The sequence below is a fragment of the Sesamum indicum genome, linkage group LG3, assembly GCF_026168435.1.
Source record: "Sesamum indicum cultivar Baizhima isolate 11 linkage group LG3, ASM2616843v1, whole genome shotgun sequence".
Classification (NCBI taxonomy): Eukaryota; Viridiplantae; Streptophyta; class Magnoliopsida; order Lamiales; family Pedaliaceae; genus Sesamum; species Sesamum indicum.
Genome location: NC_142659.1, coordinates 31,351,027 through 31,376,107, shown reverse-complemented (window position 1 = coordinate 31,376,107; position 25,081 = coordinate 31,351,027). Strand labels below are relative to the sequence as shown.

General features: G+C 36.1%; 2 protein-coding genes and 1 long non-coding RNA gene across 12 annotated transcripts; 2 read left to right on the top strand and 1 right to left on the bottom strand.

The window, feature by feature from the left end:
- The first annotated feature begins 1,732 nt into the window (after nucleotides 1-1,732).
- On the top strand, nucleotides 1,733-13,892 carry LOC105159569 (bifunctional aspartokinase/homoserine dehydrogenase, chloroplastic). Of its 3 annotated transcripts, none has more exons than XM_011076675.3 (18): nucleotides 1,733-2,030; nucleotides 4,288-4,361; nucleotides 4,461-4,835; nucleotides 5,451-5,539; nucleotides 5,645-5,948; nucleotides 6,097-6,149; nucleotides 6,231-6,445; nucleotides 6,545-6,632; nucleotides 6,714-6,827; nucleotides 8,500-8,598; nucleotides 8,839-9,033; nucleotides 9,544-9,626; nucleotides 10,985-11,210; nucleotides 11,424-11,569; nucleotides 11,771-11,906; nucleotides 12,209-12,292; nucleotides 12,374-12,466; nucleotides 13,189-13,892. In XM_011076675.3, exons 1-18 carry the CDS (start codon nucleotides 1,900-1,902, stop codon nucleotides 13,432-13,434), a joined length of 2,751 nt encoding a protein of 916 aa, XP_011074977.1. In that variant the 5' UTR covers nucleotides 1,733-1,899; the 3' UTR covers nucleotides 13,435-13,892. The 3 variants fall into 3 exon arrangements, with proteins under 3 accessions (XP_011074977.1, XP_088734672.1, XP_088734671.1); XM_088878546.1 differs by having other exon boundaries at nucleotides 1,913-2,030; nucleotides 4,307-4,361; XM_088878545.1 differs by lacking the exon at nucleotides 1,733-2,030 and adding an exon at nucleotides 3,500-3,641.
- Nucleotides 13,893-14,362: 470 nt separating this feature from the next.
- Nucleotides 14,363-16,424, top strand: LOC105159567 (uncharacterized). 6 transcript variants are annotated; one of them, XR_016064686.1, is made up of 2 exons: nucleotides 14,363-14,467; nucleotides 15,426-16,424. It is a non-coding gene; the product is annotated as an uncharacterized LOC105159567 (long non-coding RNA). The 6 variants fall into 6 exon arrangements; XR_016064685.1 differs by having other exon boundaries at nucleotides 15,422-16,424; XR_016064687.1 differs by lacking the exon at nucleotides 14,363-14,467 and adding an exon at nucleotides 14,474-14,719.
- On the bottom strand, nucleotides 16,419-23,763 carry LOC105159566 (uncharacterized). Of its 3 annotated transcripts, none has more exons than XM_011076673.3 (20): nucleotides 23,615-23,763; nucleotides 23,273-23,350; nucleotides 23,044-23,160; nucleotides 22,710-22,766; nucleotides 22,522-22,592; nucleotides 22,102-22,201; nucleotides 21,591-21,661; nucleotides 21,383-21,483; nucleotides 21,183-21,286; nucleotides 21,028-21,081; nucleotides 20,789-20,844; nucleotides 20,681-20,719; nucleotides 20,421-20,571; nucleotides 19,251-19,432; nucleotides 19,095-19,162; nucleotides 18,656-18,728; nucleotides 18,494-18,555; nucleotides 17,490-18,417; nucleotides 17,052-17,342; nucleotides 16,419-16,805 (listed from the first exon to the last, which is right to left on the bottom strand). In XM_011076673.3, exons 2-20 carry the CDS (start codon nucleotides 23,342-23,344, stop codon nucleotides 16,526-16,528), a joined length of 2,877 nt encoding a protein of 958 aa, XP_011074975.1. In that variant the 5' UTR covers nucleotides 23,345-23,350; nucleotides 23,615-23,763; the 3' UTR covers nucleotides 16,419-16,525. The 3 variants fall into 3 exon arrangements, with proteins under 3 accessions (XP_011074975.1, XP_020548240.1, XP_011074974.1); XM_020692581.2 differs by lacking the exon at nucleotides 23,615-23,763 and adding an exon at nucleotides 23,448-23,591; XM_011076672.3 differs by lacking the exon at nucleotides 23,615-23,763 and having other exon boundaries at nucleotides 23,273-23,587.
- Between the last annotated feature and the right edge of the window lie 1,318 nt (nucleotides 23,764-25,081).

Genomic DNA, 25,081 nt, shown 5'->3' with positions numbered 1-25,081 from the left:
AAATCTACAAAACAAACTTTGATAACTCGGTCTACTTTTGAAGCCTGGTTATGTGCGTTGGATACAACTGGTACCGAGGTAGAATGACTATTTGGATTGTTATCATAACTTTCCATCGTAAGCCAGCCTATTCCACATATTGTTGTACATTATTATAGTCAAACCACAATTGCAACGTGAATCATAAATATAACCAAAAGACCAATCAACACATCCAACTTAGAATAAAGTCTATAAGGGCATTAGTGTTGGATAGAGTAATTAACATTGACTTTGTGGGGACAAAGGACAATATAGTTGATCCTTTAACAAAAAGATTGGACCTGGCACAAGTAAATAAATTAGATTGGGGATGAGACTAAAAAACCATCATTGATGTAACTATGAAGGCAACCCGACCTTCTAAGTGGAGATCCCACAAAGAAGGTTTAATGTGGGACTAACAAGATGTAGGGTATGTCAAAGCACCAAAATAGACTGATACTTTGTATCTAGAGTTTGTTCCCTGTAATTCTAGAAGGTGCTAATACTGCAAGTATAGTTAACTTTGAATGAGGTCGAATCTTTTAAACGAGATGCTAGCAGTACATTCCCGAAGACGCCCAACTAAGTGATTGTAGTTGTTTAGTCGCAATTAAGGAATTAGGCTATTCCTGAAAGCATTCATGAATAGGATCATAACATATGGCCTATAGTATCAATCCTAAAGATCAACACAAAGCCGATGGCTTGTTGTTACTAAGACGTTATCACACTCACAGGCTCAAATTCAAAGCTAAGTTCCATTTGACATGGTGATTAAATCTATAGATTTGTAGGGAATTGTTGTAATTTTAATAAAAAATTACATGAAGAGTTATATAAATTAGGTTGAGAAAAAGAAAAGAAATGTTTGTCCCACATAGGAGAACGATAGGAATTGATAAGTATGTAAGGTGTGTGTGGGGGTGAGTGTTATATACTTATATTTCCTTCTCCCACATATTATGTTCAAGTTTAAATTTGTATTTGAAGTATTATGAAGAGTAGAGTGAATATGGGAGTGCCCCACACGGAAGCCACCCGCCTGGCTCCGAGCGATGGGCGTGGGATGTTTGGACGAAAGTCTTAGGTTATATCTTTTTACAACAAAAATATTTGAATTTTTTAAACCAAATGATTTTTAAAAATAAATTCTGATTTTTATTACTAAAGTTTCAGTTTCAGATTTCATATTTTAAAATTAAAATTGAAAATCAAACCCAACTGCTGTTACGTTTTGAAAATTAAATGTCGTAATTGGCTGATTTTTAATGTTGCATGTGAGGATGGCTATGAAAGGCCACTCCTCATTCTCTCAAAGACATCCTCTCAACCCTCAACACACACACACACTTACTCTCTACTATATTATTATACTTGAATAACTAATACCACATGTGGAGGTAGTATAAAATAGTCCTAAACTTGCACCAAAAAGTAAATAATTATTGTACTCTCAAAATTTGACTGAGTAATGATAATAACAACAATAATAATAATAATAATAATTTGTAGATTCAAAGGTAATTTTTCTACTAGAAACATGTGATCTATCATACATCCATATATCTTACAATTTATACATAATCTTTTCAACATTCATATAATTCAAAATAATTCTATCACTCAATTAGTACGATGCTCGAAATAAACGGGCCTAAACTACAAATAGATGAATTCATAAATCTCTCTCACAAATGTTTTCTTTCCTACAAAAAAATGGAAGAAAGAAGGAAAGTTTTTATTTTGACTTTTGAACTTTTCTCGCCTAAAAAACATCAATCCCTCACTCCTCAACATCTACTACAACTACTGCTGCTGCTGATCAGCCGTCGAACAAAAGGGGCGCCCACATAGTTCTAAGAGCGAGCTGCAGCGATGGCGTTCGCATCATCCATATCATCTCCATCATATTCTTTAACCAATCTTTCTTCTAAACCCAATAAAATTTTAACGCCGGCAAGGAAGATCCACTCTTTCTCTCTCGTCCCGCGTCCTTCCGCCTCCGGGTAACTCTTTCTTGCTAAGCATTTATGCGGGAGCTTTTGTAAATCACAGGAATGGGTTTTTCGTTTTCGTTCCTTTATCTGGGTTTTGTAAATCATGAATGAATCATAAGCACTATTAAAGATTCAAACTTTGTGTGGATTAAGATTCAGATTGTAACTCCTTATTTATAGCTTTCTTAAAAACACTAGGAGTTAGTTCTCCCTGTTGTATTCTTGGTTTTTTGAATTTAATATAGAAGGGACAGGACCCGAAAGGAGCGCCACACCGATAGGGTGGTTCTTTTTCTTTAAAAAAAAAAAAAGATGTCTGCGTAACCTTTATTTGACTTTCTGTAAAACCAAAATAGAACAACTGAAGGCTTGATTTTCAATGTAATGTTTTTGCATCAATGTTAGTCCGGAAATGCATGCAGCCCCTGGGTTAAGTTAAAGTTTTTTAATGCACACTTCATTTTCAAGAAATTGATCTGGTGAACTCTTTTACACGAGCGTAAAGTTTTTTGTTTTGTTTTTTCCCCCCTGGCTTTATTCAATTCATAATTGAAAATATGGCCAAGTTGTGTGATTATATGGTCACATGCTGCATTGTTTGGCACTAGCTTCCAACTGATACATGGAACAGGGGGGTGGTGGAAATTGTTGGGTTCTCCAGAGTACTTCTCCTAACTGATATAGATGACAAACAATGATTTTACAAAGGCATTGCCTTGTTAAGAAACTTGGTGAAAGATTTGTCTCTCATCTCATGGATCTATCTGAAGAATGCCTAGAAAGTTTAGTTGCTCATTGTTTCATTCTATGTACTGACTTAAACATTTGGTGCTCTATAACGTACTTAGAATCCAGACCAGAGAAAGAGCAAGCAATGTAAAATTATTTGAACTGGTACAAGTCTGAGACCTTTCTTGAAATCATTTCCCTATATATTAGACTGGCAGAAAAAGGAAAACCCATGCTACAACATGACCATATACTTTATTGAGTGCGACTGACAGGATTTTATTTTGGCTTATTGTGATTGAACCATAAATTAGTTGGACTTCTTGCTTGGTATTTTAATAATTAACTTTTTGAGTTTTGCAGAAACATGAAAACGATCATGGTTTCTGAGATCACCTTTGCATAGTTGTTAAAAGTGAAAAAGAAAGTGCTTGCCATGGTGCAGGCGTGCGAGGCGCAAGCCCAGCGCCATTTTCAGAAAATGGTGCTGGGCTTCACCATGGCGACGGAAAGGCGCGCGAGGCACAAGCTCAGCACCATTTTCCGAAGCCCAGTTTTTCAATGATTGAGCTTCACCCATTTCAAATAAATGGTGATGCCGTGGCGGCTGGGAGGAGCGCCGGCGGCAGGGGGTGGCTACAAGGGCGAAGAGGCACGGAACAGGGTAATGCTTTAGGTGCCGTGAGGGAGGGCGCTAGTAGCAGTCGGCAGGGGTGGAGGGTACACCAAAGGGGTGCCGGAGGCAATGGCACAGGCGCAGAACTAGAGTTTCAGAGAGCTCTTCTCTCGCTCTCGCTTTCTTTTTTCCATTTGAAAGGAGAAAAGAAAAAAAGGAAAAAAGAAAAGAAAAGAAAAGAGGAATATAAATTTGAAAGACAGTAGTAGAAGAATGTAGGATTTTCTAAACCTTTTAACTTATTTTTTTTAAAGAAAGTAACAAAAAAATGTTAAAGAAAAATAGAAAAGGAAATAGAAAAGTTGGAGAAAATTCTTCACTAGTTTTTTTCAATATTTTTTTAATGGTATAATTGTTAATATAGTTTCTAGTATTTATATTTAATTACTCGTGTACTGTTGATGTTAAAAGATATTAATGTATGTATATATAATTCATATATGCAAATATGCGCGAGTTTTAAAAAGGCGCGCGCCACGCCATGCATCATGGGTCCAAGCACAATGATGCACGTTTGAGAACCAGCATCATGGACATAAGAATAAAAGGGACTTTTGTAATGCGTATGCTTTAGTAATAATTTGATTTTCTCCAATTGAAACAGAAACAAAATAAGTATCCTTAAAAATATAGCATTTGTCCATTCACAGTACTATGTGATGCTTAGTTTGTAATTTTATCTTGTTGAAATGGCTAAGATTGCTTGATTATTATACTAAACTTACCGTTATGCATCTTGTTGATCTTTAAAAAGTTTTACTGTTTATAAGGTTGAAGTTCTCATGAATTTCCTTGTTTTCTACATTCTGTTTATTCATGTTTTCGCAGCTGTTGATATATATTTGCTGTTCTTAACCACAGAGTCGGCTATGCTTTGCAGCTGCAAGGAATGGATTCATTAAATTTTAACCCATTTGCTTCAGTTGCTAGTGCAGGTTTACCTTCCTTTTCACTTAACATGTGAATTTGAACTAGTTAGAGTGTAGAAAATGTCAATAATAAGCTAAAAGTTTTGCTTAACAATTTTATTTTAGATGCTTTGCTGGATGAAGCTGTGGAAAAAGCTCACCTTCCAAAGGGCGATGCTTGGTCCATTCATAAATTTGGTGGAACCTGTGTGGGAAATTCTGAAAGGATACTGACTGTTGCCAACATTATTGTTAAGGATGTGTCAGAAAGGAAGTTGGTTGTCGTGTCCGCAATGTCAAAGGTGACAGACATGATGTATGATCTCATATACAAAGCACAGTCCCGAGATGATTCTTATATAATTGCATTGGATGCTGTTCTGGAAAAGCACAAGTCAACAGCAGTTGATCTACTTGAGGGGGATGACCTGTCTAATTTCTTGGATCGGTTGCATCAGGACATCAATAATCTTAAGGCAATGTTACGTGCAATATATATTGGTATGTGTATGTGATGCTATGTGTGTCTACTGTGTTGGGCTTAACAGAAAACAAAAGTCCTTGCAGCAATTCTTTTGTATGATTTTTTGTGAATGATCATGCAAAAATATTTTGTATTGCCAAAAAGAAGAGAACAGAATAAGTTAAAAAAGTTCAGTAATCCTCCTCCAAGTCACTTAAGTTGTTCAATGGCAAGAAAGTTTGAACAAGTTCACGCGTGTGTTTTCCAACTCCTATCCCCTATGTTGTATATTTGATCTACATGTGCTAAAGCAACTGACAAGAAATATAACTTAATCAATTTCAGCAGTTTATATGTGTTCTCCATGAATTTTGTCAACCGCTACATTTCTATCCCTGCACAATAATGGGCAGTTATTCTTTTCAGTACAGGGTTTCTGTTCTTGCTGAGATGATCTTTCCTCAATGTTCAAGTTGCATTCTCCAATGTCCAATCCTATCCACATACAGACTTATCTTTCAAATCTTGTTGCATGCTTCCATGAATTACTGCTTTACTCTTTTTCTTATTTCAGCTAGTTACAATTGTTTTTTGTTTATTTAACAAGGAAATTGTTTTCTTCTGTAATGACTTAAACTCTTGATGTACCACAGCTGGTCATGCAACAGAATCTTTTTCAGATTTTGTTGTTGGACATGGCGAATTATGGTCTGCAGAATTGCTCTCAGCTGTTGTGAGGAAGGTGCTTCTTATACGTGATGCTTTTATTAATATGAATTTCATCAACTCACAAATTCCATAATGAAAGTGCTTTTGTTCTTAATATTTATTCCCCTTGGTCTTGTAGAGTGGGTTAGAATGTAACTGTATGGATACCAGAGATGTCCTTGTTGTAAATCCTACAACTTCTAATCAAGTTGATCCGGATTATTTGGAGTCGGGCCGAAGACTTGAGAAGTGGTGCTCCCAAAATTCATGTGACACAATCATTGCAACTGGGTTCATTGCCAGTACACCCCAGAATATTCCTACGACTTTGAAGAGAGATGGAAGTGACTTTTCGGCTGCAATTATGGGTGCTTTATTCATGGCACGTCAAGTCACAATTTGGACTGATGTTGATGGTGTGTACAGCGCAGATCCTAGAAAAGGTTTGTATATTGGTTCAGACAGTGTCACTTTAAAGGATTATACCAATTGTTCCTGTTTCACCACTGCTATTTAGAAGTAGTATATTAGCATTTTAAACAAGAATTTACATGACATTTTAAATCTTCCATTTCTTAAATTATTTGGCAGTTAGTGAGGCTGTGATATTAAAGAAATTGTCTTATCAGGAGGCGTGGGAAATGGTAATCCTTTTCTGATACTGTTCAAAGCTATCAAGCTTATGCGTTAACATAGTAATCATCAATTCCTTTACTACTGTGCAGTCATACTTTGGGGCAAATGTTTTACACCCACGAACAATTATTCCAGTCATGAAATATGGCATTCCTATTGTTATAAGAAACATTTTCAACCTCTCTGCACCGGGGACAATGATCTGCCAGCCTGCTGGTTTGGAGAATGAAGATGGTGAGCAGGTGGAGTCTCCAGTTAAAGGATTCGCAACCATTGACAATTTGGCCCTAGTAAATGTTGAGGGGTATGCTTTCGTTTGTGAATGAGTATAACCTAGAATGCAAAATCTGTGTCTGAATTCTTCCTTTACTATGATGAGTTGTTACTTGCAATACTTTTGCAGAACCGGAATGGCAGGTGTTCCTGGCACTGCTAGTGCAATTTTTGGTGCTGTGAAGGATGTTGGCGCTAATGTAATTATGATATCCCAGGTATTCTCTCTTATTTTTTTGGATCTTGTTAATGCATAATGTAGCATATCCATAGAGGAATCTCACTGATTTACTATGCAGGCTAGTAGTGAGCATTCTGTGTGTTTTGCTGTACCTGAAATGGAAGTAAAAGCTGTAGCTGCTGCTTTGGAGTCTAGATTTCGTCAGGCCTTGGATGCTGGCCGTCTCTCTCAGGTTGTTTGCTTTTCCCGTAGATGTTACGACTCATGTGTAAATTCATGTACAATAATTGACAATTTGAGTTGCATAACCATTGTCCTTGTGAAGGTTATACCTGCAAACTAGATTATACAACTGCCTCATACTTGAGTATTCTTTTCCATTATATACATGAACTTAGAGTAAATTACATCTACACCACCTAAAATTTATCATAATTAGAAAAAAATCCTCATTAGATGAAAAGTTATATTCACACACCTTGAGGTGTGCTCCATCTTGCATTTACCCCATTCCATCATGTCCCGCAAAAACTTCATATGAACCTCCAACTTTCCACTTCTTTCAGTTGGCAATTTTTGTTGACTAAAATTTTGACCAACTTTTTGTTGAACAAAAATGCCCTCTGGGCTCAACTGTAAGCTCCTTTTACATGAGATGAGGTATTTGTGATTAATGAAATAACAAGTGATATTTTTGTATACTTTCAATAATTCGTCTTTTTGTTGATATAAATGAACGGTTCATATCTCATTTGATTTGAATTGAACGCTTTAAATTTGACATTTTATAAATACACCCCTATATTTGTTTATAAAATGCATAATAAACAAATTTATAAATTATGTACGAATATCTATATAATAAAATATATATCATACTTTGTATCCATATATAAAAAGCATCTAAATTTAAATGTATATAGAAATATATGAATATATAAAATATACAAACATGGAGTATGTTTTTATGCATATATAAAATATATAATACATGAAAAACATAAAAATATTTTTTAATTATATATGATAAAAAAATATAACAAAATAGTTTCTCATATATAATATAAAGTATAAATAATATCCACAAAATACATGCAACTCGTCCAAAAGTAAAAACAAAAATGCATACAAGAGTATTTGAATATACATACAACATTAAAATGTAGTATATGTATAGATAAACAAACATATTATATATATTATCAAATGCTTTTTATATATTATATACAAATATAATCTATATTTGTATGTGATTACTAAATTTATTTTATATACTAGGCATCAAATGTATGTTTATTCAATTAAACGTCAAATATGGACTGTGAATTGAATTAAATGAGACTTGAAAATTTGATTTTTTAAAATCAGAATATGGACCGTTACAAATATTATAAAAACACTCTGTATCTTTCAAGATGTCCTTGAGGGCACAACTGTCTTCATCTGAAGTAGGGTTATGGTCCTTAAGGAATTACATTCTAACTGTTCTTTCGAGTTAAACTTTTCAATATGACTGAAAAATTCTTTTGTAATGGATGAAAATATTGTTGACAGCCTTATATAAAAAGATCATCATTCATACATTTTATAGTTCAGTTATGTACAAATCTATTTCATGAAATTGAGGTATTATTATCAACACCACGAGTAGGCCGTGACATGTGATTCCAGTTCCTCTTGTGTACAACTTGTGACCCAATCTATGTTTTGGTGCTCTGAAAATATTTACTTTATAAACAATGATAAATTGCCTGAGTAGAATCTCTTCATAGCAGTTGAGCACATCAAATTTTTCATCATCAACCACATGATTGTACGACGTTACACAGAGAAAATGAGGTTAGGCATATACTGCATCTTTTAAGCAATTTGTCTAATATTTGGATTTTCATGGACTTCTACAGATTGCAGTAATTCACAATTGTAGCATTTTGGCAGCGGTTGGTCAGAAAATGGCGAGTACCCCTGGAGTTAGTGCTACACTCTTTAATGCGCTTGCTAAGGTTGGCTAACTCATGAATCTTTTCAATTCTTCATCTTTCATATAGTCATGTGTAGTTCAACTATCACTCCAGCAGAGGCTCTCTCTTAAATGTGTTAAGTTTGCTGATTATAGTTGTTCAATAATGTGGTTTAAGTAACTTATCACCTTGTCTCCTGGGTGTAGACTCTTCCCACCACAAAAAGAGAGTGTAGAAAACTCTCCATTTGCAGGATATCTTCTTCACCCTGTCGTTTTACAGGCTAATATTAATGTACGTGCTATAGCTCAAGGTTGTTCTGAATATAACATCACGGTAGTCGTCAAAAGAGAAGATTGCATAAGGGCTTTACGAGCTGTGCACTCGAGATTTTATCTGTCAAGAACAACAATAGCCATGGGAATTATTGGACCTGGATTGATTGGTGGGACATTGCTTGATCAGCTAAGGGATCAGGTATATCTTGATATTGTGATCCTTTAATTTGTAATGCATCAGGCTCTGTATATTTAGACTGTTCAATTTTCTCTTACACTTGGATAATGAATTAGAGGTATGTCATGAAATCATGATATGCAGGACCTTTCTGGATGCACAATTCATTTTTAGTAGTATTGTTGAATACCAGTCAACAAAGGACAGAGCTAAAACAACTCATTACGAACTGATATCATTCTGTGTTATACTAGAGTTTAACTCTCTGTTAGTACTTAGATACAATTCAGGCCTAAATAATATTTTCTGGAGTTTACACAGTGCTAAAGTTGCCTTCTTTTCTGGGTGTAGTTGATCGTGGTCTTAATCACGACGAACTCTGTTATTCCCTGATTGACTAAATTTTCATGTTATGCACCCATCAATGAGTTTTCATGTTATGCCTTTCAAATTTATGAAGATAAAAAACCTTCTGCATACCCTGCATTTTCAATTGTGTGTTTCAACATGTTTAGTTGATTCTCTATGCAGGCAGCAATCCTCAAAGAAAAGTTTAACATTGATTTGCGTGTGATGGGTATTACTGGCTCAAGGACTATGCTCTTGAGTGACACGTAAGTTATTCATTCAATTCAGCTTAAGACAAGTGTGCAGCAAAATTGGCATTTTAAATTTTGATCTTTATTGACAAGCTATTCATCTCAGCCTTATAACCAGTATGCTGCAAAGATGGCACATTAATTTTGACAAGCACTTCTGTGTTGATGAATGAGGCAGAGGATAAATTAAATTTACTTTGACAGAGATGGTATGGATGTGGTTTTTCAGCATGACTGTACACAAAAAACAATTTTCTATCCTTTCAAGGTTTTTTACCAAAGTAAATGGAAAGAAGCAGTGCTGTTATGCATCTTTGCTGCCAAAACCAGATTGAAGTACTGCCTTGGCTAGAAGCTTGAACTGCTTGGAGGGTACACAGATCTTAATATTTGTGCTTCCTTGGTTGGAGTTTGACCAAAACTTTTCTTGTTGTAATAGTTCTTAATGTAGAAGGTTATGCATTTAGTTGATACCTCATGAATATCATATATGTTTCCTACATTGTAAGAATTATCATCTTTAGGTTTGTGTCTCCTTTCAAATTATCCCCGTCATCTTTTGTAGTAGACATCTCCCTGCAACGGAAGAGTAATAGTTTGAATGAAAGTTAATCATACTTTAACCTCTAGTAGGGTCTATGTCACTTGCATGTGTTCCCCTGCAGCTGGTTATTTGTGGAGCTAGTTCTGCCTATATTAATATTAGGGATAATTACGCTCTCCTCCCATGAGGTTTGGTATAATTACACATACACCCCCTATTGTTTGGGAATTACATTTAGCATCCTGAGGTTGTTTTTGTTTAACAAATGAGTTCCTCTGTGAGTCAAAATTTACTGAATTTGCTGATATTAATAAAAAAAAAAAAGAAAAAAATCTATATTAACCCATGATTGATTTATTGCAGGTCATAAATCTTTTTACGATTAAATTATCCTCGTACGCTTTCACGCGTTAATGCATTTGAAGAGGTATATCTTCACTGTTATAAGTGTAATTTAGACCCAAAAAATTATTTGACCTGTAATAAGTCACTAGTGAGTCAATCGAGGGCAAATATCGATTTTCATTCAGTTTTTTCTTTTTTTTTTCTTTGTTAATATCAGCACATTTAGTGAATTTTGACTAATAGAGGGACTTATTTATTAGATGGAACCAAACATCAGGGGTGCTAGTTCAAACTACATGGGGCCTACGTGTAATTACACCAAACTTCAGGGGAGGGAAGTGTAATTATCCCTTAATATTAATACCATTAGTTCATAGGTTTCTGGCTTTCTGCACAAACTTGTTAGCTTACCCACAGCCTTTCACAAATGATGAATAATTTTTGGATTTAACCATGCCGTGCATACTTCTTTGAATTAATCTAGGGGGATTGACTTGTCAATATGGAGAGATCTCAAAAAAGAGAAAGGAGAGAAGGCTGACCTGCAGAGATTTGTTCAAAATGTGCATGGGAATCATTTCATCCCAAATACTGTCATAGTAGATTGCACTGCAGATTCTTATGTTGCCAGCCATTACCATGATTGGTTGCGTCGGGGGATACATGTGATTACACCAAATAAGAAAGCTAATTCAGGACCACTTGAGCAGGTAATAGTAAACTGACGCTGGCACCTGAGCTAGTAAAAAGTTAAACTAATGCAATTTTGGGATGTGCCATATCAACTGTGTTTGGCTTGTTTGGATTTATTGCCCCTGCCGTATATGTGCAGGTTATAATTTGCTGTGTGCATTTAAGTGATAGATGTTTCTTTCCCTATTTTCATGCTTATTGTTTTCATTCCTATTGGATCCCAAATGCAGTATTTGAAGCTGAGAACTCTTCAGCGACAGTCCTATACCCATTACTTCTATGAAGCAACTGTTGGAGCTGGTTTACCAATCATCAGTACTTTGCAAGGTCTGCTAGAAACTGGGGACAAAATATTGCAAATTGAAGGCATTTTTAGGTTAGTGTTTTTGATACATTAAGCATTCCTGGGAATATGATGAGTTCTTTTCCGTTGCCTCTTTTCTACATTGTTGCATAGTATTCTTCTTCTGGATGAATTTTGATGTTGACATACTGCTAAAGTCCATAGCAACCAGAAACTGCTTGTCTCAATCATAAGCTTCTGTTCAGTATGTCACTTCATAATGTGCTCATGCAGTGGGACCCTGAGTTATATATTTAACAACTTTGTGGAGGCACGAACTTTTAGTGAAGTGGTGGAGGCCGCAAAACAGGCAGGTTACACTGAACCAGATCCAAGAGATGATTTATCTGGAACAGATGTGGCGAGGAAGGTATCACCTGTTAATTCTGTGTTGTGCTATGTTATCATACCTATCATGTATAGCTTTGTGTTCTCACCTACTAGAGATGGACGACAAAGGAACCTCTTTCCAGAAGCCACTACTTTCGGCAGCCACTTTGAACTATCTATTCAATTACTTATCATAAATATTATGAATTTCAAATGCATTTGATATTATAGCAATGTAAAACACTTGATTCCATTTCTTCCCCTCAAATTCAAACCCTTCAATCCAAAAGCAACCTTAGATTGTGAGACAATTTTCACTCTTCAAATGGCTTGATGTTGCAGGTTATAATCCTTGCTAGAGAGTCTGGAATGAAGCTAGAATTGTCAGATATTCCTGTTCAGAGTCTGGTGCCAGAACCGTTAAAGGTGAGACAAACTTAATGTGCATGGGCATGGCCCTATAGCAACACAGTATCAGTGATGTTCTTTTGTGATGCTTTATTTCAGGATAGCTCCTCAGTGGAGGAGTTTCTGCAGCAGCTGCCTCAGTACAATCAAGACCTGGCAAAGCAAAGACAGGAGGCTGAAGCTAGTGGCGAAGTAAGCATCTCAAGGCCTTACTTCCTCATTAAAACTTGGAAAAACAAAGAAACTTCGAATACTATGGTGTTAGGTGTCAGAGTAGACAAGTTTCTTAGGGACCTGCAATGGGTAGGTGGATTTTGCATAAAATGGGAACAAGGTGACGCAGGTGAATGAAATAACATGTCCTTGCTAAGCTTGTGCATGTTTATTTAGAAAACGTGCACATCGTTGGAAAATATGGATGCTAATTACACTTATAAGAACAACGTATCAAGTTAGTAGGTAATGGTGCTTTTGTATCCAGTTCAACGCCAGCTCTGCCTCTTTTGTGATAATTATTTTAGTTAATCACTCTCATCTTACTCACTCTGCCTTTTACCTCGTCTCACTGTTTTATTCTTGTACTATTTTTCTATTTGAAAAGATGAATTAATTATATTTTGGTACCTTTACTTTTAACGTCTTAACAGAAGTTAGATCTGTGTATAGAAGCATGTTGTGCAATTTAGTGTATTAAGAGTGGTACTGAGGAGAATGTAAACTGTCGGTAAATTTCCTTTGGTCATGACTGGAAAAGGTGGGAAATAGGTTTATGGCCTTGTTTCCTTTCTTATGGAAACAGCCTCCACAATCAGACAAGGTAGAGTTAAAATTGGAAGAAAAGGAGAAAATAGAGTGGAGAGTCTAGTGATAGCATTATTGCCTCTTTTCTACTGATGAGCTTGAAATATCTGAAGGTGTTGAGATATGTTGGGGTCGTGGATGTTGTGAAGCAGAAAGGAACAGTGGAACTGCGAAGATATAAAAAGGAGCATCCATTTGCCCAACTTTCTGGATCTGATAACATAATAGCATTTTCAACTCAGAGATACGAAAAACAACCATTGATTGTGCGTGGTCCAGGTGCTGGGGCTGAAGTGACTGCTGGTGGAGTATTCAGTGACATACTGCGCCTTGCATCATATCTTGGTGCACCATCATAAGCGACTTAGCTTTGTTCGGCTTTCTTCTCTGCGAATCCAGATCTGATAGTTGTTAAGTTGTCTCCATTGTCTTGATTCCCCTGGGATTTTGCAGCTTAGATGATTGTGATAGCTATTTGTAAAGAGATGATATGAATGCAGTTGTTGAGAAGATCCTGGGTGTGTTTATGCGTTAAGGTGAAGGTGTACATGCAAGTGGAATGGCCCCTAGTTTATGATCAAGGCTAGATACTTATAGGCAGACCTTACCTCTACTAAACCTAACAGATCTATCCTTGCAGGCTTCAGCTGCATGCATGATGATGATGAACACTTGTTGTATACTCTGATATGGAGGGTGGGCTCTGTTTATAAGGATCATATTAGTTGTATGTATTATCCAAGAAAGACAATTTGTATGAAATTTTATAAGTGAATCCATTCATATTTTTCAGTTAAATGAAACCCATCTGCTGATATTTATTTCTTGCATTTGCGATACTTTGATGCATTGGATTCATAACATATTCTTTAGAGCCGATCAAGAATCAATTATCTTTTTCTTCTGTATATCACAATTAAATGAAAATTGGTAATTAGAAAAGAAGATAAAATGAATAATTTATCAAATGTTTTAATTTTAAATTTAAATGTGCATGAGTAGAAACAAAAGCGACGAGTAAATAGAAGGATTATTTATTAAAAAAATATAAATATACTTGACGGAAATTTAGTCCACAAACATTTTATGAACTAAAATCAGTTATTCTAAGATCTTATAACTTAATAAATAGTATTTGCCGTAATGGCACATTTGAAATATATATTTAAATTTATTTTATGTTAAATTAAAAAAAAGTATACATTTGTTTTGATGCGATACATTCTTTTTCCTACTTGACCCCCAGACTTTTTGGAATACACAATATGACCTCCCTAAACTGATCAATTTATGTTTAATACCCCAGATTCTGAAATAGCCCTCAACTCATGGGACATCGACTTTGTATTGTAAGACTCTTCCAGAAAGTAGGCATAAGGAGGACTTTCTTTTGTAAGCCAACATTTACTGCTTTTGTCGGTGCTTAATACTCATACCGTTATGCTGTAACGGATCTTGTTAAAATCCCGATCTTTGTTAAAATGTGAAAAGAACCAACTTTATTGAGGGATAAGTAAGGACGTTGATTGCTCATCAATTGTTGACTTTCTGAAAAGATTCCAAATTTCAGACTAATCGTGATTGATAAGACTTGCACTGTTTACTCTAATGGCTAGAAGAGGGGTTCTATGCTATTTGTAAGCAGTATGTGGTCTTCCTTTTAACTTCTTTTATCTGTTCTCCTGATTTTAGGATATGTGTGAATGATTTTTTATGTATAGTTCTCGTCTTGTTCTTTTTATGTGTGAGAGGATTTGGCTCGCATGGTTTTTAGCGTTAGGGTGGTCATTTTTACGCTAAAACTGAACAACTGAAAAGGCTATTCTCGCCATTTGGTCACATTCAAGAAGAACTGCTTGGTCTTTTTGTCCAAGCAATTGAGAAAGGTTCTTGATGGATTGCTCATAGTTATGTATAAATATAACTCATGCAGTAAGGTTTACTGGACCCCAGAACCCAAAGGCCCTTAAAGGTTTGTTTTGGTCAAATTTGATTCACAATAGGTGCTCAGATTGCCTTGAAGGCTATGAATGGGCAGACTAGCAGCCATCTTTTACTTAGCATTCTGTTGCTGTAGTGTACATAATTCTCCTTGCACCTGTTTGTTTTCCCACGGACGCGCGTGCATATTCACATATGCTTTCATTCTGATGCTTCATCCTTTGCACGTTGAGAATTGTCTCTTGTTTCTTAGAGTTTAATTTTTATTTTACCCTTGTAAATGGTGATTTTGAGTTCATTGTATTCTATGTTTTTATCATCTTACTTTTGTGCATCTGGAACGATCGTTGGATTCCGCTTTTCTTATCTAACCCTTTCATTCTTATGCAATCACATTGTGCATAGGAAGATTACTCGTTGGGACTGCCCGACCTGGGGAAATCACCTCGTTAGTGTACTCTGATTTTTTTGGGCACAAGAGATCTGTAAGAGATATCCAGCATAGTACCTAAATAATCAATATGGTTCAAGTCATGGCATTTTCACAGTTTTCTTTGCTGCTATTGGCTCCATTTCAACGATGCACTTCAAGGCAAGGACAGTTTCCTATTGGCCGAAGCCGGGCGTCAATGATAATAACTAAACCTATGTGTTCACTAACAACTAGGCTTGCTACATTTTGAACCACTTTTGAGCAAAAGCGACTTTTTTGGGGACTAGAGTTGGTGTTGTTTCAGACTCTAACATGCCTACCACCTTTACAGTTGGTTCCTGTCGGGGAGGTATTGATATTCTACTGGATTCTGGTGGATCAAATGACAATTTTGGTGGTGTGAGTGGCAACAGTGGTGGTGGTGGAGGCGGTAATGCTGATAATGATGACAACAGTAAAGGGGGCTTGGATGGAAGTGAAGATCAAAATGGGGCAGCAAGAGAAGTCATTGGCAGCAGGTACATCAGTATTGTACTGCATTTACACTTTACTTCCATAAAATCTTGTTTTGGCATCGACTCTGGGTCTTGGACTGTCTGCTTCTCTTCTTGGAGTGATGGGTTCTCGCTTCAAGAAGTCAGAGAAGATCTTTCCGACTGACAACGTTGGGATGACTCTAATTCACTCTAAACAAATTGTAGAGTATAAGGCTCCACAAAAAAAATAACACCTTCCTACAACTAATATAACTCTCTTATAGGATATTTGCATGTAGAATATCTTGCATATGTGTATATCAATAAGAAGAATGATGCTCCCTTTTATAGATGTAGAAATCATTCACTATTTTAATGTTAAAATGTCTAGTAAGTGGGTATAAAATGTGTATGAATATGCTGTAGTAGTAGGAAGATTGTATTGAAGAAAGGTTCCAAAGCTGATTGCTATAAACATTCACCAATACCACTGTGAAGAGATGTATGTTGTAATTTAAATATTAAAATAACAGTATACTAATGGAAACTGAGAAGAAAGAGAAGGGAATCATAAAACAAAGTTATCAATGAACTCAGAAGTTACATAAGAAATTTTCTACAAAGAAATTCGTGGAAAGACTGGATATAACTCTTTGAAGGCTCTTCTATTGGCAACCTTAGGAGGTTTGCAACCCTTTGAAATCCGGGGTGCTGCTTCAAAGGAGAAGAGCTTGCACTTGGTCCAGGCTCGATAGGTTGGTTGAAGAGCTTTGGATTTGATAAAGCCCACTGCATGGCCCAGATGGCCAATGGCCGCATGTAGCACAAAGATCTGTATTCACCTTCTGGACTCCAGCCCTCGGGGGTTTGGAAAGAGAATCTTTCAAATACGATTTTAGTTAGTAAGTGAACAAGAGATTTTGCTACATTATTTAATCATTAGAACTAGCAGTCACGCCTTTTGAGAGTGCCAAAACCTCTCAAGGAAACTCAAAACGCAAAGATTTCACCATATGGAACTGAAGAAAGTGAATAAGTCCAGGGAAACATGTTGTAGAGGTAAAACAACATGCTCCTTCCAATAAGTGAACAATGTAAGAAAATGGAGGGTGTACAAACAACTTACCCAAGACCATGTTCAGACCAAGCTGCTTCATAAATACCAAAGGCTGTCTTGAATGCCGTATCTACCATGTCTTCTTGTATCATAGCAGCAGCAACAGAATAAGTAACTCCAGGCCAGATTTCTCTGGACTGCAAAGCTGAAAAGTCGACTTCTCCATTTGGTTGCATCCCATTGACAGCCCCATGCATACCTCCCTTGATTTTCATCACATTGAAATGATAAATTTTTTCAAGCGCTCTTCTTACTTTTTCTTCATCGGCAATAGGTAAAAGACCACAGGCTCTAGCATACCTGTCATGATACTTAGTCTATCACACACACACACACACACATATAGAGAGAGAGACGGAGAGAGAGAAAGCAAAATATATATATATATATATATATAGAGAGAGAGAGAGAAAGCAAAATAGATTCTCGTTTAGGAAGGACACATACCATTGACCGGCCAACTGATCAGCTTGAATTGATGTGCTAGTTTTAGTAGCACTACTGTCATAATTGAAGTATGAACCATTCCACAATTTATCGTATGCAGACTTGGCCTTTTCAAACTTAAGCCACAAGTAATCAGCAGAAGAATCATCACCAATTTCACGTGCCATTGCTGAGGCAGCTTGCAACGCTGCCACCCATAATCCACCACAATACGCGCTGACACCTGTAACAATCCACGCGTCATATGTCTGATCCGGGAATCCTTCATTCTCAATCATGCCATCACCATCCTTGTCAAACTGATCCATATAAGCTATTGCAATGAACACCGCAGGCCAAACAGCCTTTGCAAAAGTTTTATCACCAGTTGCAACCATATCCCTATAAACTTGAAGGACAAATTTTGAGTTCAAATCTTTCCACCTGTCGGTATTGAAAAAGTTGTAGGCATTTACTTCAAACCATGGATCATTGAGTCCAATATCATGTGGAACAGCACCAAGAACCTTTCTTGGAACCAACGTGCCGTCGTACATTACTTTCATCTTGCGTGGATCATGCATCATAACTGCCATTGCGAAGTCTCTCTGAATACTCAACTCAAGCTTTGGAAATAGCATTAGTAATGCAAAAGATGAATAAAAATGGACATCATAGGTATTCCACATGTGATATTCAATCCCTTCGAGATATAAAAACTGGCCAACATTCTCCTCTCCATTCTGAAGCAAACAAGGTCCAAAAGCTGAATTCGGTGTAAGTGGAGAATTCACTCGCTCCAGAACAGTTTGCATCATTTCAAGTATTTGAATTGAGGTGTCATTTTGGTGGGCAGAGCCAAGAATTGTGTTAGAATCTAATATGTGACTGCTGATGGAAAATTTCTGCTCCCCAACGGTGGAAATATTTTGCAATGGTAGGGATCCATCTGAGAGGAACAAAAATGGGTTGTGAATTTTTTCTTGTAAAGCATCAGCCAAGAATTATTTTAATTTCCTTTTTACCTGTCCAGATTGTGCTCCCTGCGTTAAGATAATAGAGCTCGTTGAAGAGAGTGATTGGGTACCTATATATTGAGTTGCGTAGAGTTGAGTTGGGTCGGGAATTATTGAAAAACCAGGATAACTAACATACATACATCGAACATTGAATTGATTTTACTTTACCATTCTGGAAGCCTTCTGTCTTCTAGGATTGGTCTTTGCCACTCTTCAATCTGGTGCTCCCACTTTGCATGTCCTAGTTCCAATACAGCCCCACAAACAAAATTAGATTAGAATGTATATACAAGAACAGGTATCTTTTCTTCTGAAATGAAAATAGAAGTTTAAATACTTTGTAAGTATTTTAAGCAACATTCTAGCAGTTGTTACTGACAAGCTCATCTCTAGAAGCTAACAGGAACTACGCCAGTCTCAAGGAAAATTTGATGTGGGTTTCAAGATCGCTCAATAAGAAGTGTCATTTCCATTTCTGCCTAACTACATGATTGCTATGTGTACTGTATTCTGAGAAACATAAATTAGTAATCACTGATCCACAGACAAGAAGATAACAGAGTTACTTATGCTCAACAATTTGAACAAAGCCAACAGCAAATGTTACCCAGGATAGCATCGCATGCAATTCTAGCTGCAGCATCCCCATTAATACCATAAAATTTTGTATACCTCCTGCAGATCATTAATGCCAAATAAATCACGGATGTTGTCAGCAGGTCATTCAGAAGATTGTCAGGAATAGTTTAAGTTCTTCACTGACCGGTGGTAAGTCTTTCCACTGGAAAATCTTATCTCAGGGCAGTCCCATGCAAGTGAAAATGTTATTGTTCTGGATGAGCCAGAAGGAATATTTACAGATGCTGCTATGGCAGCTCCAATGGATGACCCTGCTTCCGAAGGTAATTGGTTTTCATCATGTTTAAGTCTGTCAAAGGACTTATGCTGTAAGAGAGGAACAATGATCAAATAAAAGAGATTAGTTATTGTGAATACTATATTTGTGAGAATACAGGAATTTTTTATTCATAAAACATAAAGAAGTTTATGTAAATGAAGATGCAAATATAAAGGATCTATTGTTAATGACCTAATTTCTTCAAGATCAGCGAAAGCTGGTTTTGCCTGAACCTAACATCCTATGATGAAAGTAAAATTAACATCCAAATGGAGTTTGTTTTTCCATGTAGCTTGACAGTCTCTTAATCAAGCTCCCTCAAAAATTAGAACACTGGACTAAAGAAAGAAAGTCATTTATTGGCCAAATAATAATAAAAAAGAGGGTATGTTACACATACCTCCCATGAGATTTAGCACAATTAAAAAATAACAAATAACCTCTCAAAATTAAATTAATTATATAGCTCCTAAATAGTGAGGTGAAAATTACTACTTTACCTTATTGATTTTATTAAAAAAAAGAATATTTTGAAAAATATAAAAAAATATGAGGGTAAGTAAAGTAAATAACTCATAGAGCATAATCAATTAAAATATTTTAGAAAATTTTAAAAAGTATATAAAATTTTAATTCATAATGACATTTTGGGTAATTCACCACAAAAACTGAATGGAAAATTAATAGAGTCTAATCGAATGAGCTCGTTGTTAGACACACGTTAAATTCAAGGGACATTTATAATTTTTGACAACGAGAAGATATTTGTAATTATGTCAAACTTAAGGGGATGTGATTGTTATTTACCTCAGAAAAAGAATCATTATTGTGGTATGTTAAAGATCACAGAATCAGTTGGATGTTTTCTAAAGCAAGGCAAAATGTTTGAGTTTATAAACCACGAAGAAAGATGGAGGGCTTAATAGACTTATGGCTACATAGTCTGTCAGGTATGGAACAAGAAATCAGACATATTTCTCCCAGAAAAACAGTATGTTGATGTCTGATGGAATTCCATAACTGGACGTGACCAACCTCTTTAATTTGTTTCCACATTTCATTTGCTGTCATTATGTCTGATGTCCCAGACCCAGATACTAAGAAGCAAGGACATTCTGATACATGAACCTCATCTGTCTCTTGAGCAGCAATAGCAAAAGTTACCGGAGAGCGTCCATTTGATGTTCTGAATAATCACATAGTTCTAGTTTAAATTCCTATCGAATTACCAAGTCTCTTGACAGTGTGTTGATAGATAAATCTAGTATAATGATAAAACAACACACAGCGCTTACTTATGACGCAGAATCACACTATGTACACCTTCTTGCATCCTGTAACACATTGGTAAATCTTCAAGAGAGTTCCATGGAAACAGAGAATTGCATGTCAAGAATTCTTACATTGTTCTTTTATTAAGATGATAACCAGTGGATCCTGAAACTCCACCCACTGAGTTCTGCACAGAACATATACAGTACCACTCAAATTAAATAAGAAGCTTTAAGTTAACAAAGCATCTTTAGTGGACTTAGTAAAACATTACTAATCGCCGTATGGTTTTGTAATTTCACAGTGAGGTGAAATCACCTATGCAAACAGGGTCAGAATATTAAAATTTTTTGAATAAATGTTAACATACAGCCCATGTGAAAAGCAGTGTTGCATCAGCACAAGTCTTCCCTGAGTTGAAGAGCTGCAAATATTACATACCAGAACGGAGTTAAAAAAGAATGTAGAAGACTCATGTCTGTTGTGGAAGAGCCTTACATGTATATATATGCACAGTGCACCTACCGTAAATGTAAATACTGCTACGGGGAAGCTGCTCTCTTTATAATTATGTGGAATGAATGGCGAAATCTGACGACAGACAATGCTGATCTCAGGTTCGGGTACACCTGTATTAATGGGATGAAAAGTTGCATAAATTTAATGATAATATGGAATCACACTTAGAAGAAACAAGAATTTTGAAACCATAAAGTTAAAGCTACCATCATATACTGTCCAAGCTCTTGGATATAAAGCATGATAAGTGCATTTCTCCCCATCAAGGTTCCAATCCCAAGAGTCGATGCCTGCTCCTTTGTTCTCTCTGAATGTTCAGCCATTGTTAGTTGATATGTCTATTTCTGCCAACATTGATAATTTGATAAACAAGGTTCTACATTTTGCTGAAATTATGTAAACTTTCTGGCTTACTCTATGATATTTGGACTTGTGGAGCACAAAACTGTTGAAGATGTGCCTCCATTAGGGCGTGAAACAAAAACCTATAACAAAAAAGAAAGGAAAAGAAAGGCTGAAATATAACTCATAGAACATTCCAAAGAGAGTAAAATTTAAGTTTTTCTTTTCTTCCCCCGAACCTTGGCCAGTTAACCATTTGAAATTCTCGGCAATTACTGGTGTTCCGCACTGCTTATAATGTAAAGCTACCACTTGTGCAAGAGACTAGCTTGGTTCACATGCTAAAAGTTCATAAATGACGCCAGTCCAAACAAGATAAATTTTAATTTGAAGAAATACTATAGAAGAACTTGTGATAGGTTTATAAACATGCTAGAAACTGTGAGGTTGTATTTTTTCAATCTTGGAGAAATTTGAATAGAAAACATGCAAAAAAAAGTATCAAGGAAGATCTTCCAAGTGCTCTCCATTTCATAATACCAGAAGTCTGCAGAACTACTTGAAACATCAAAAAAATACTTACTGAGAACTGGTTTGCCAGAATTGGGGCGTCTTCACATATTCTAGGAAAGAGTTGAAACCGTTGGAACTCTCCTTTGAAACTCCTCCCAATGCTTCCAGCACTGAAATTTTGGTTTATATGGCATGAAAAATGGGCCTAAGTTTTGAACTTATTGTTCTCAAATCTGCATTTTGACATGAATTCATTTGCTTGATTGATGGATTACTTTCTTCTTTTGATGCTTGCTATTTGTCTATGATGTTTGTGTTTTTTCTACTTGTTGGACAAAGGGTGTAGGTAAACAAGGATTGTAAGAGACATCAACAAGTTTCAAGGTTCAATGGTGAGCTAGTGGTGACTAAAAAGTTTTATTACAAAATACAGACCACTGAACTTGGTAAGAGTTGACATTTTCTCAAAGTCAAGAATGAGAGCACTTACCCAATACCACCTAAAGGAATACCATGGTAACATGTAACGAGGCGCTTGTGATAGGGATCAACTATTGACGGCTGTTCCTCACAGACAGACAGAGAAAAATGGAAGAAGAAGAAATTGAATGATTAGGAAGAGCTCAGAGATGGTAGAAAAACAGTAGAGAAAACACTGAAAAACGATTAGGAATTTACCGTTCCCTTGTCTGCTTCTTCCTTGATATGCCGCCATAATCTCCAGCCCAATGGAATCTTATGAAAAAGTAAGAAAAGCAACTAACTATATATCACTGAGGAAGTAAGAGAAAAGCAAATAAAGAAAGTAACTTCAAACTTGGAAACAATACCACAAGTCGAAAAGAAACAAAAAGCAAATAACATTAGTAAAAACTTGCAACATACACAGTTTTTAATGTTCCGCTTGGTCAAGTGCAGAGAGAGGGAGGAGAGACTGGAGAGGTATTAATTATAAGGGTAATGGTTGTTAATTATCCAGTCTACAAACTCACAATTAATCGTGCTGACTTACCAAATGCAAAATTTCTAGGAGTCTTACGGAGAACTCTGTTGGTGCAGTACCATTGCAATTAAGTTTGCGTTGCCAGGTCAACGGAGGAGGTTTTCCATATCCATATCCAGGATGAACCTAATTAAAATGAGAATTAAGAGCAACAGGCAACAGGTCCAGTGAAAAATTGGTAGCAAATAAGAGTTGATGGGAGGGCGGCAAAAACAAACAAAATCGACGTCTTCATTACCTCGATTGGTGAATCAGCAGCAGAAGTAGTATCTGACGTTTCTCCTGGAATTGGAATGAAACCATTGTCCATCCTACTCTGAACAGAGCAAGGTCGTCTAGTAAACAGGATGTTATTTTATACTAGCAACAGCATATATAGCATTCAAGACATGGAAATAGAGAGACTTCAATACACTTTTTCATATATATTAGCAAGCCAAAATGGAAATGGATCTCTTTGTCCTCCCTCCCTCCCAACAATCACATCCAAAAACAGAGCTCAATCAAACTCAAAAATACATATGATTCAAACGATCCACGGATTAAGAGCCTAATGAATCAAATCAACCACGTCTCATACTTTTCAACTTGCGCCCGTTATAAGTTTTAGTTGTAATTGTTTTCTCCTTTTCCTGATTGGACAGAGTCTACGTCAATCAGCTTTAACTTTGAATGCAAGTGATCATAGAAAAAACAGAGTTGTTTCTTTATGACTAATTAACAATACATGGATAACTACAACTTGGTGATTATTCAACTCTAGATCATTTTTTTAATGGTCGGGGTAGGTGGATCATGTACAGGGGGGGGGGGGGGGAGGGGGGTAGGAGGAGGAGTTTATCCCTGTTCCTGTGCGTGTGTTCATGATGATTGATGAGTGACTACTGAGCAGCAATAGTAGTAGTAGAAGAGTACATTTGGAAAGGGGAAAAATGCAATTAATCGTGATATTATAAATATACAAATTATTTTTCTATGAAAAAACAATTAGATATTTATTTTCTTATATTTTTTAAAATGCATTAATTTACCTTTTGTATTTTTTAAAATTAAAAAAATTTACAGGGAGGTAAATACTTCATTTTAAAAAATAAAAAGGGATACATTACTACTGTTTTTTCATAGAAGTATAATTTGCTCATCTATTAATATATATATATATATTTGAAGAAAGTGTTTTGACCAAAATTGAGCAATTTTGACTCAATCCTAATTTTCTAGAATTTTAAATTTTTTTAATTATAAAAATTCTCTATTGGTACTGGGCATTATGATATATGTTATAATTTTCAATGCATTTGACATATTTAAATTACATCCACAGTTTATCAATTTATTTTGTAATATTGAGAATATTTATTGTAGTATATATATATATATATGTATATTGGGTGTGGCCTAGAAGCATTTGGCCCAAAAAGAGATGTCAGGCCCAAACCAAACCCAAACCAGGCCCATCTAAAAATGTCAAGTTCGACCCAAGAAAGTAGCCCACTACAGCAAGGCCCACCTAAGAGGGAAGCCCACTAGGCCAAGCTCACTCCAAGAAGTAGGTCCAGTCACGTAGCGAGCCTAGTACACCCAGTAAGTCCAATACGGTCCAAGAAACAGACCCAGTATGAATGTTGGACCCTTCCAAGGCCAGTCCAGAAGAAAGGAGGTGCCTTCGAGAAGCTAGATTCTTAGATCTAGAAGGACTCCTTGTAGAGCAAGAGTTTTCGTATAGAGGGAATCATTTTCAAAACAAAGACGTGCTGCTCAAGTTGAGAAGGAGATAAGATCGCACATAATCCCTAGGTTTTCGCCTTCTTTCTCGGACAAGCAACTCCCCCTAGAGTTCCTACAAAGGGACGCTTCTTCTCTGTAAATATAGGCAACTCCCTCTTCAAAACTTCCTTCAAGAATCTGGCAATCTTCCTACTGCTTCACTGCAACTTACTACTCATGCCCTCACCATATTCCGCTTACGAAAATCATACTTTTATCTCAATTTTTCATTACGTTTTACTTTTCTATTTAGTTATCTCTAAATTCAAAACTAACTTAA

Coding starts and splice junctions, on each gene's coding strand:
- LOC105159569 (XM_011076675.3), top strand. CDS start 1,900: ATGGCGTTCGCATCATCCATATCATCTCCATCATATTCTTTAACCAAT. Junction 4,836..5,450: donor GTTACGTGCAATATATATTG/GTATGTGTATGT, acceptor GATGTACCACAG/CTGGTCATGCAACAGAATCT. Junction 12,293..12,373: donor TGGTGCCAGAACCGTTAAAG/GTGAGACAAACT, acceptor GCTTTATTTCAG/GATAGCTCCTCAGTGGAGGA.
- LOC105159566 (XM_011076673.3), bottom strand. CDS start 23,344: ATGGACAATGGTTTCATTCCAATTCCAGGAGAAACGTCAGATACTACT. Junction 23,161..23,272: donor CTGCTGATTCACCAATCGAG/GTAATGAAGACG, acceptor CATTTTAATTAG/GTTCATCCTGGATATGGATA. Junction 18,556..18,655: donor GACAGAAGGCTTCCAGAATG/GTAAAGTAAAAT, acceptor CTCAATATATAG/GTACCCAATCACTCTCTTCA.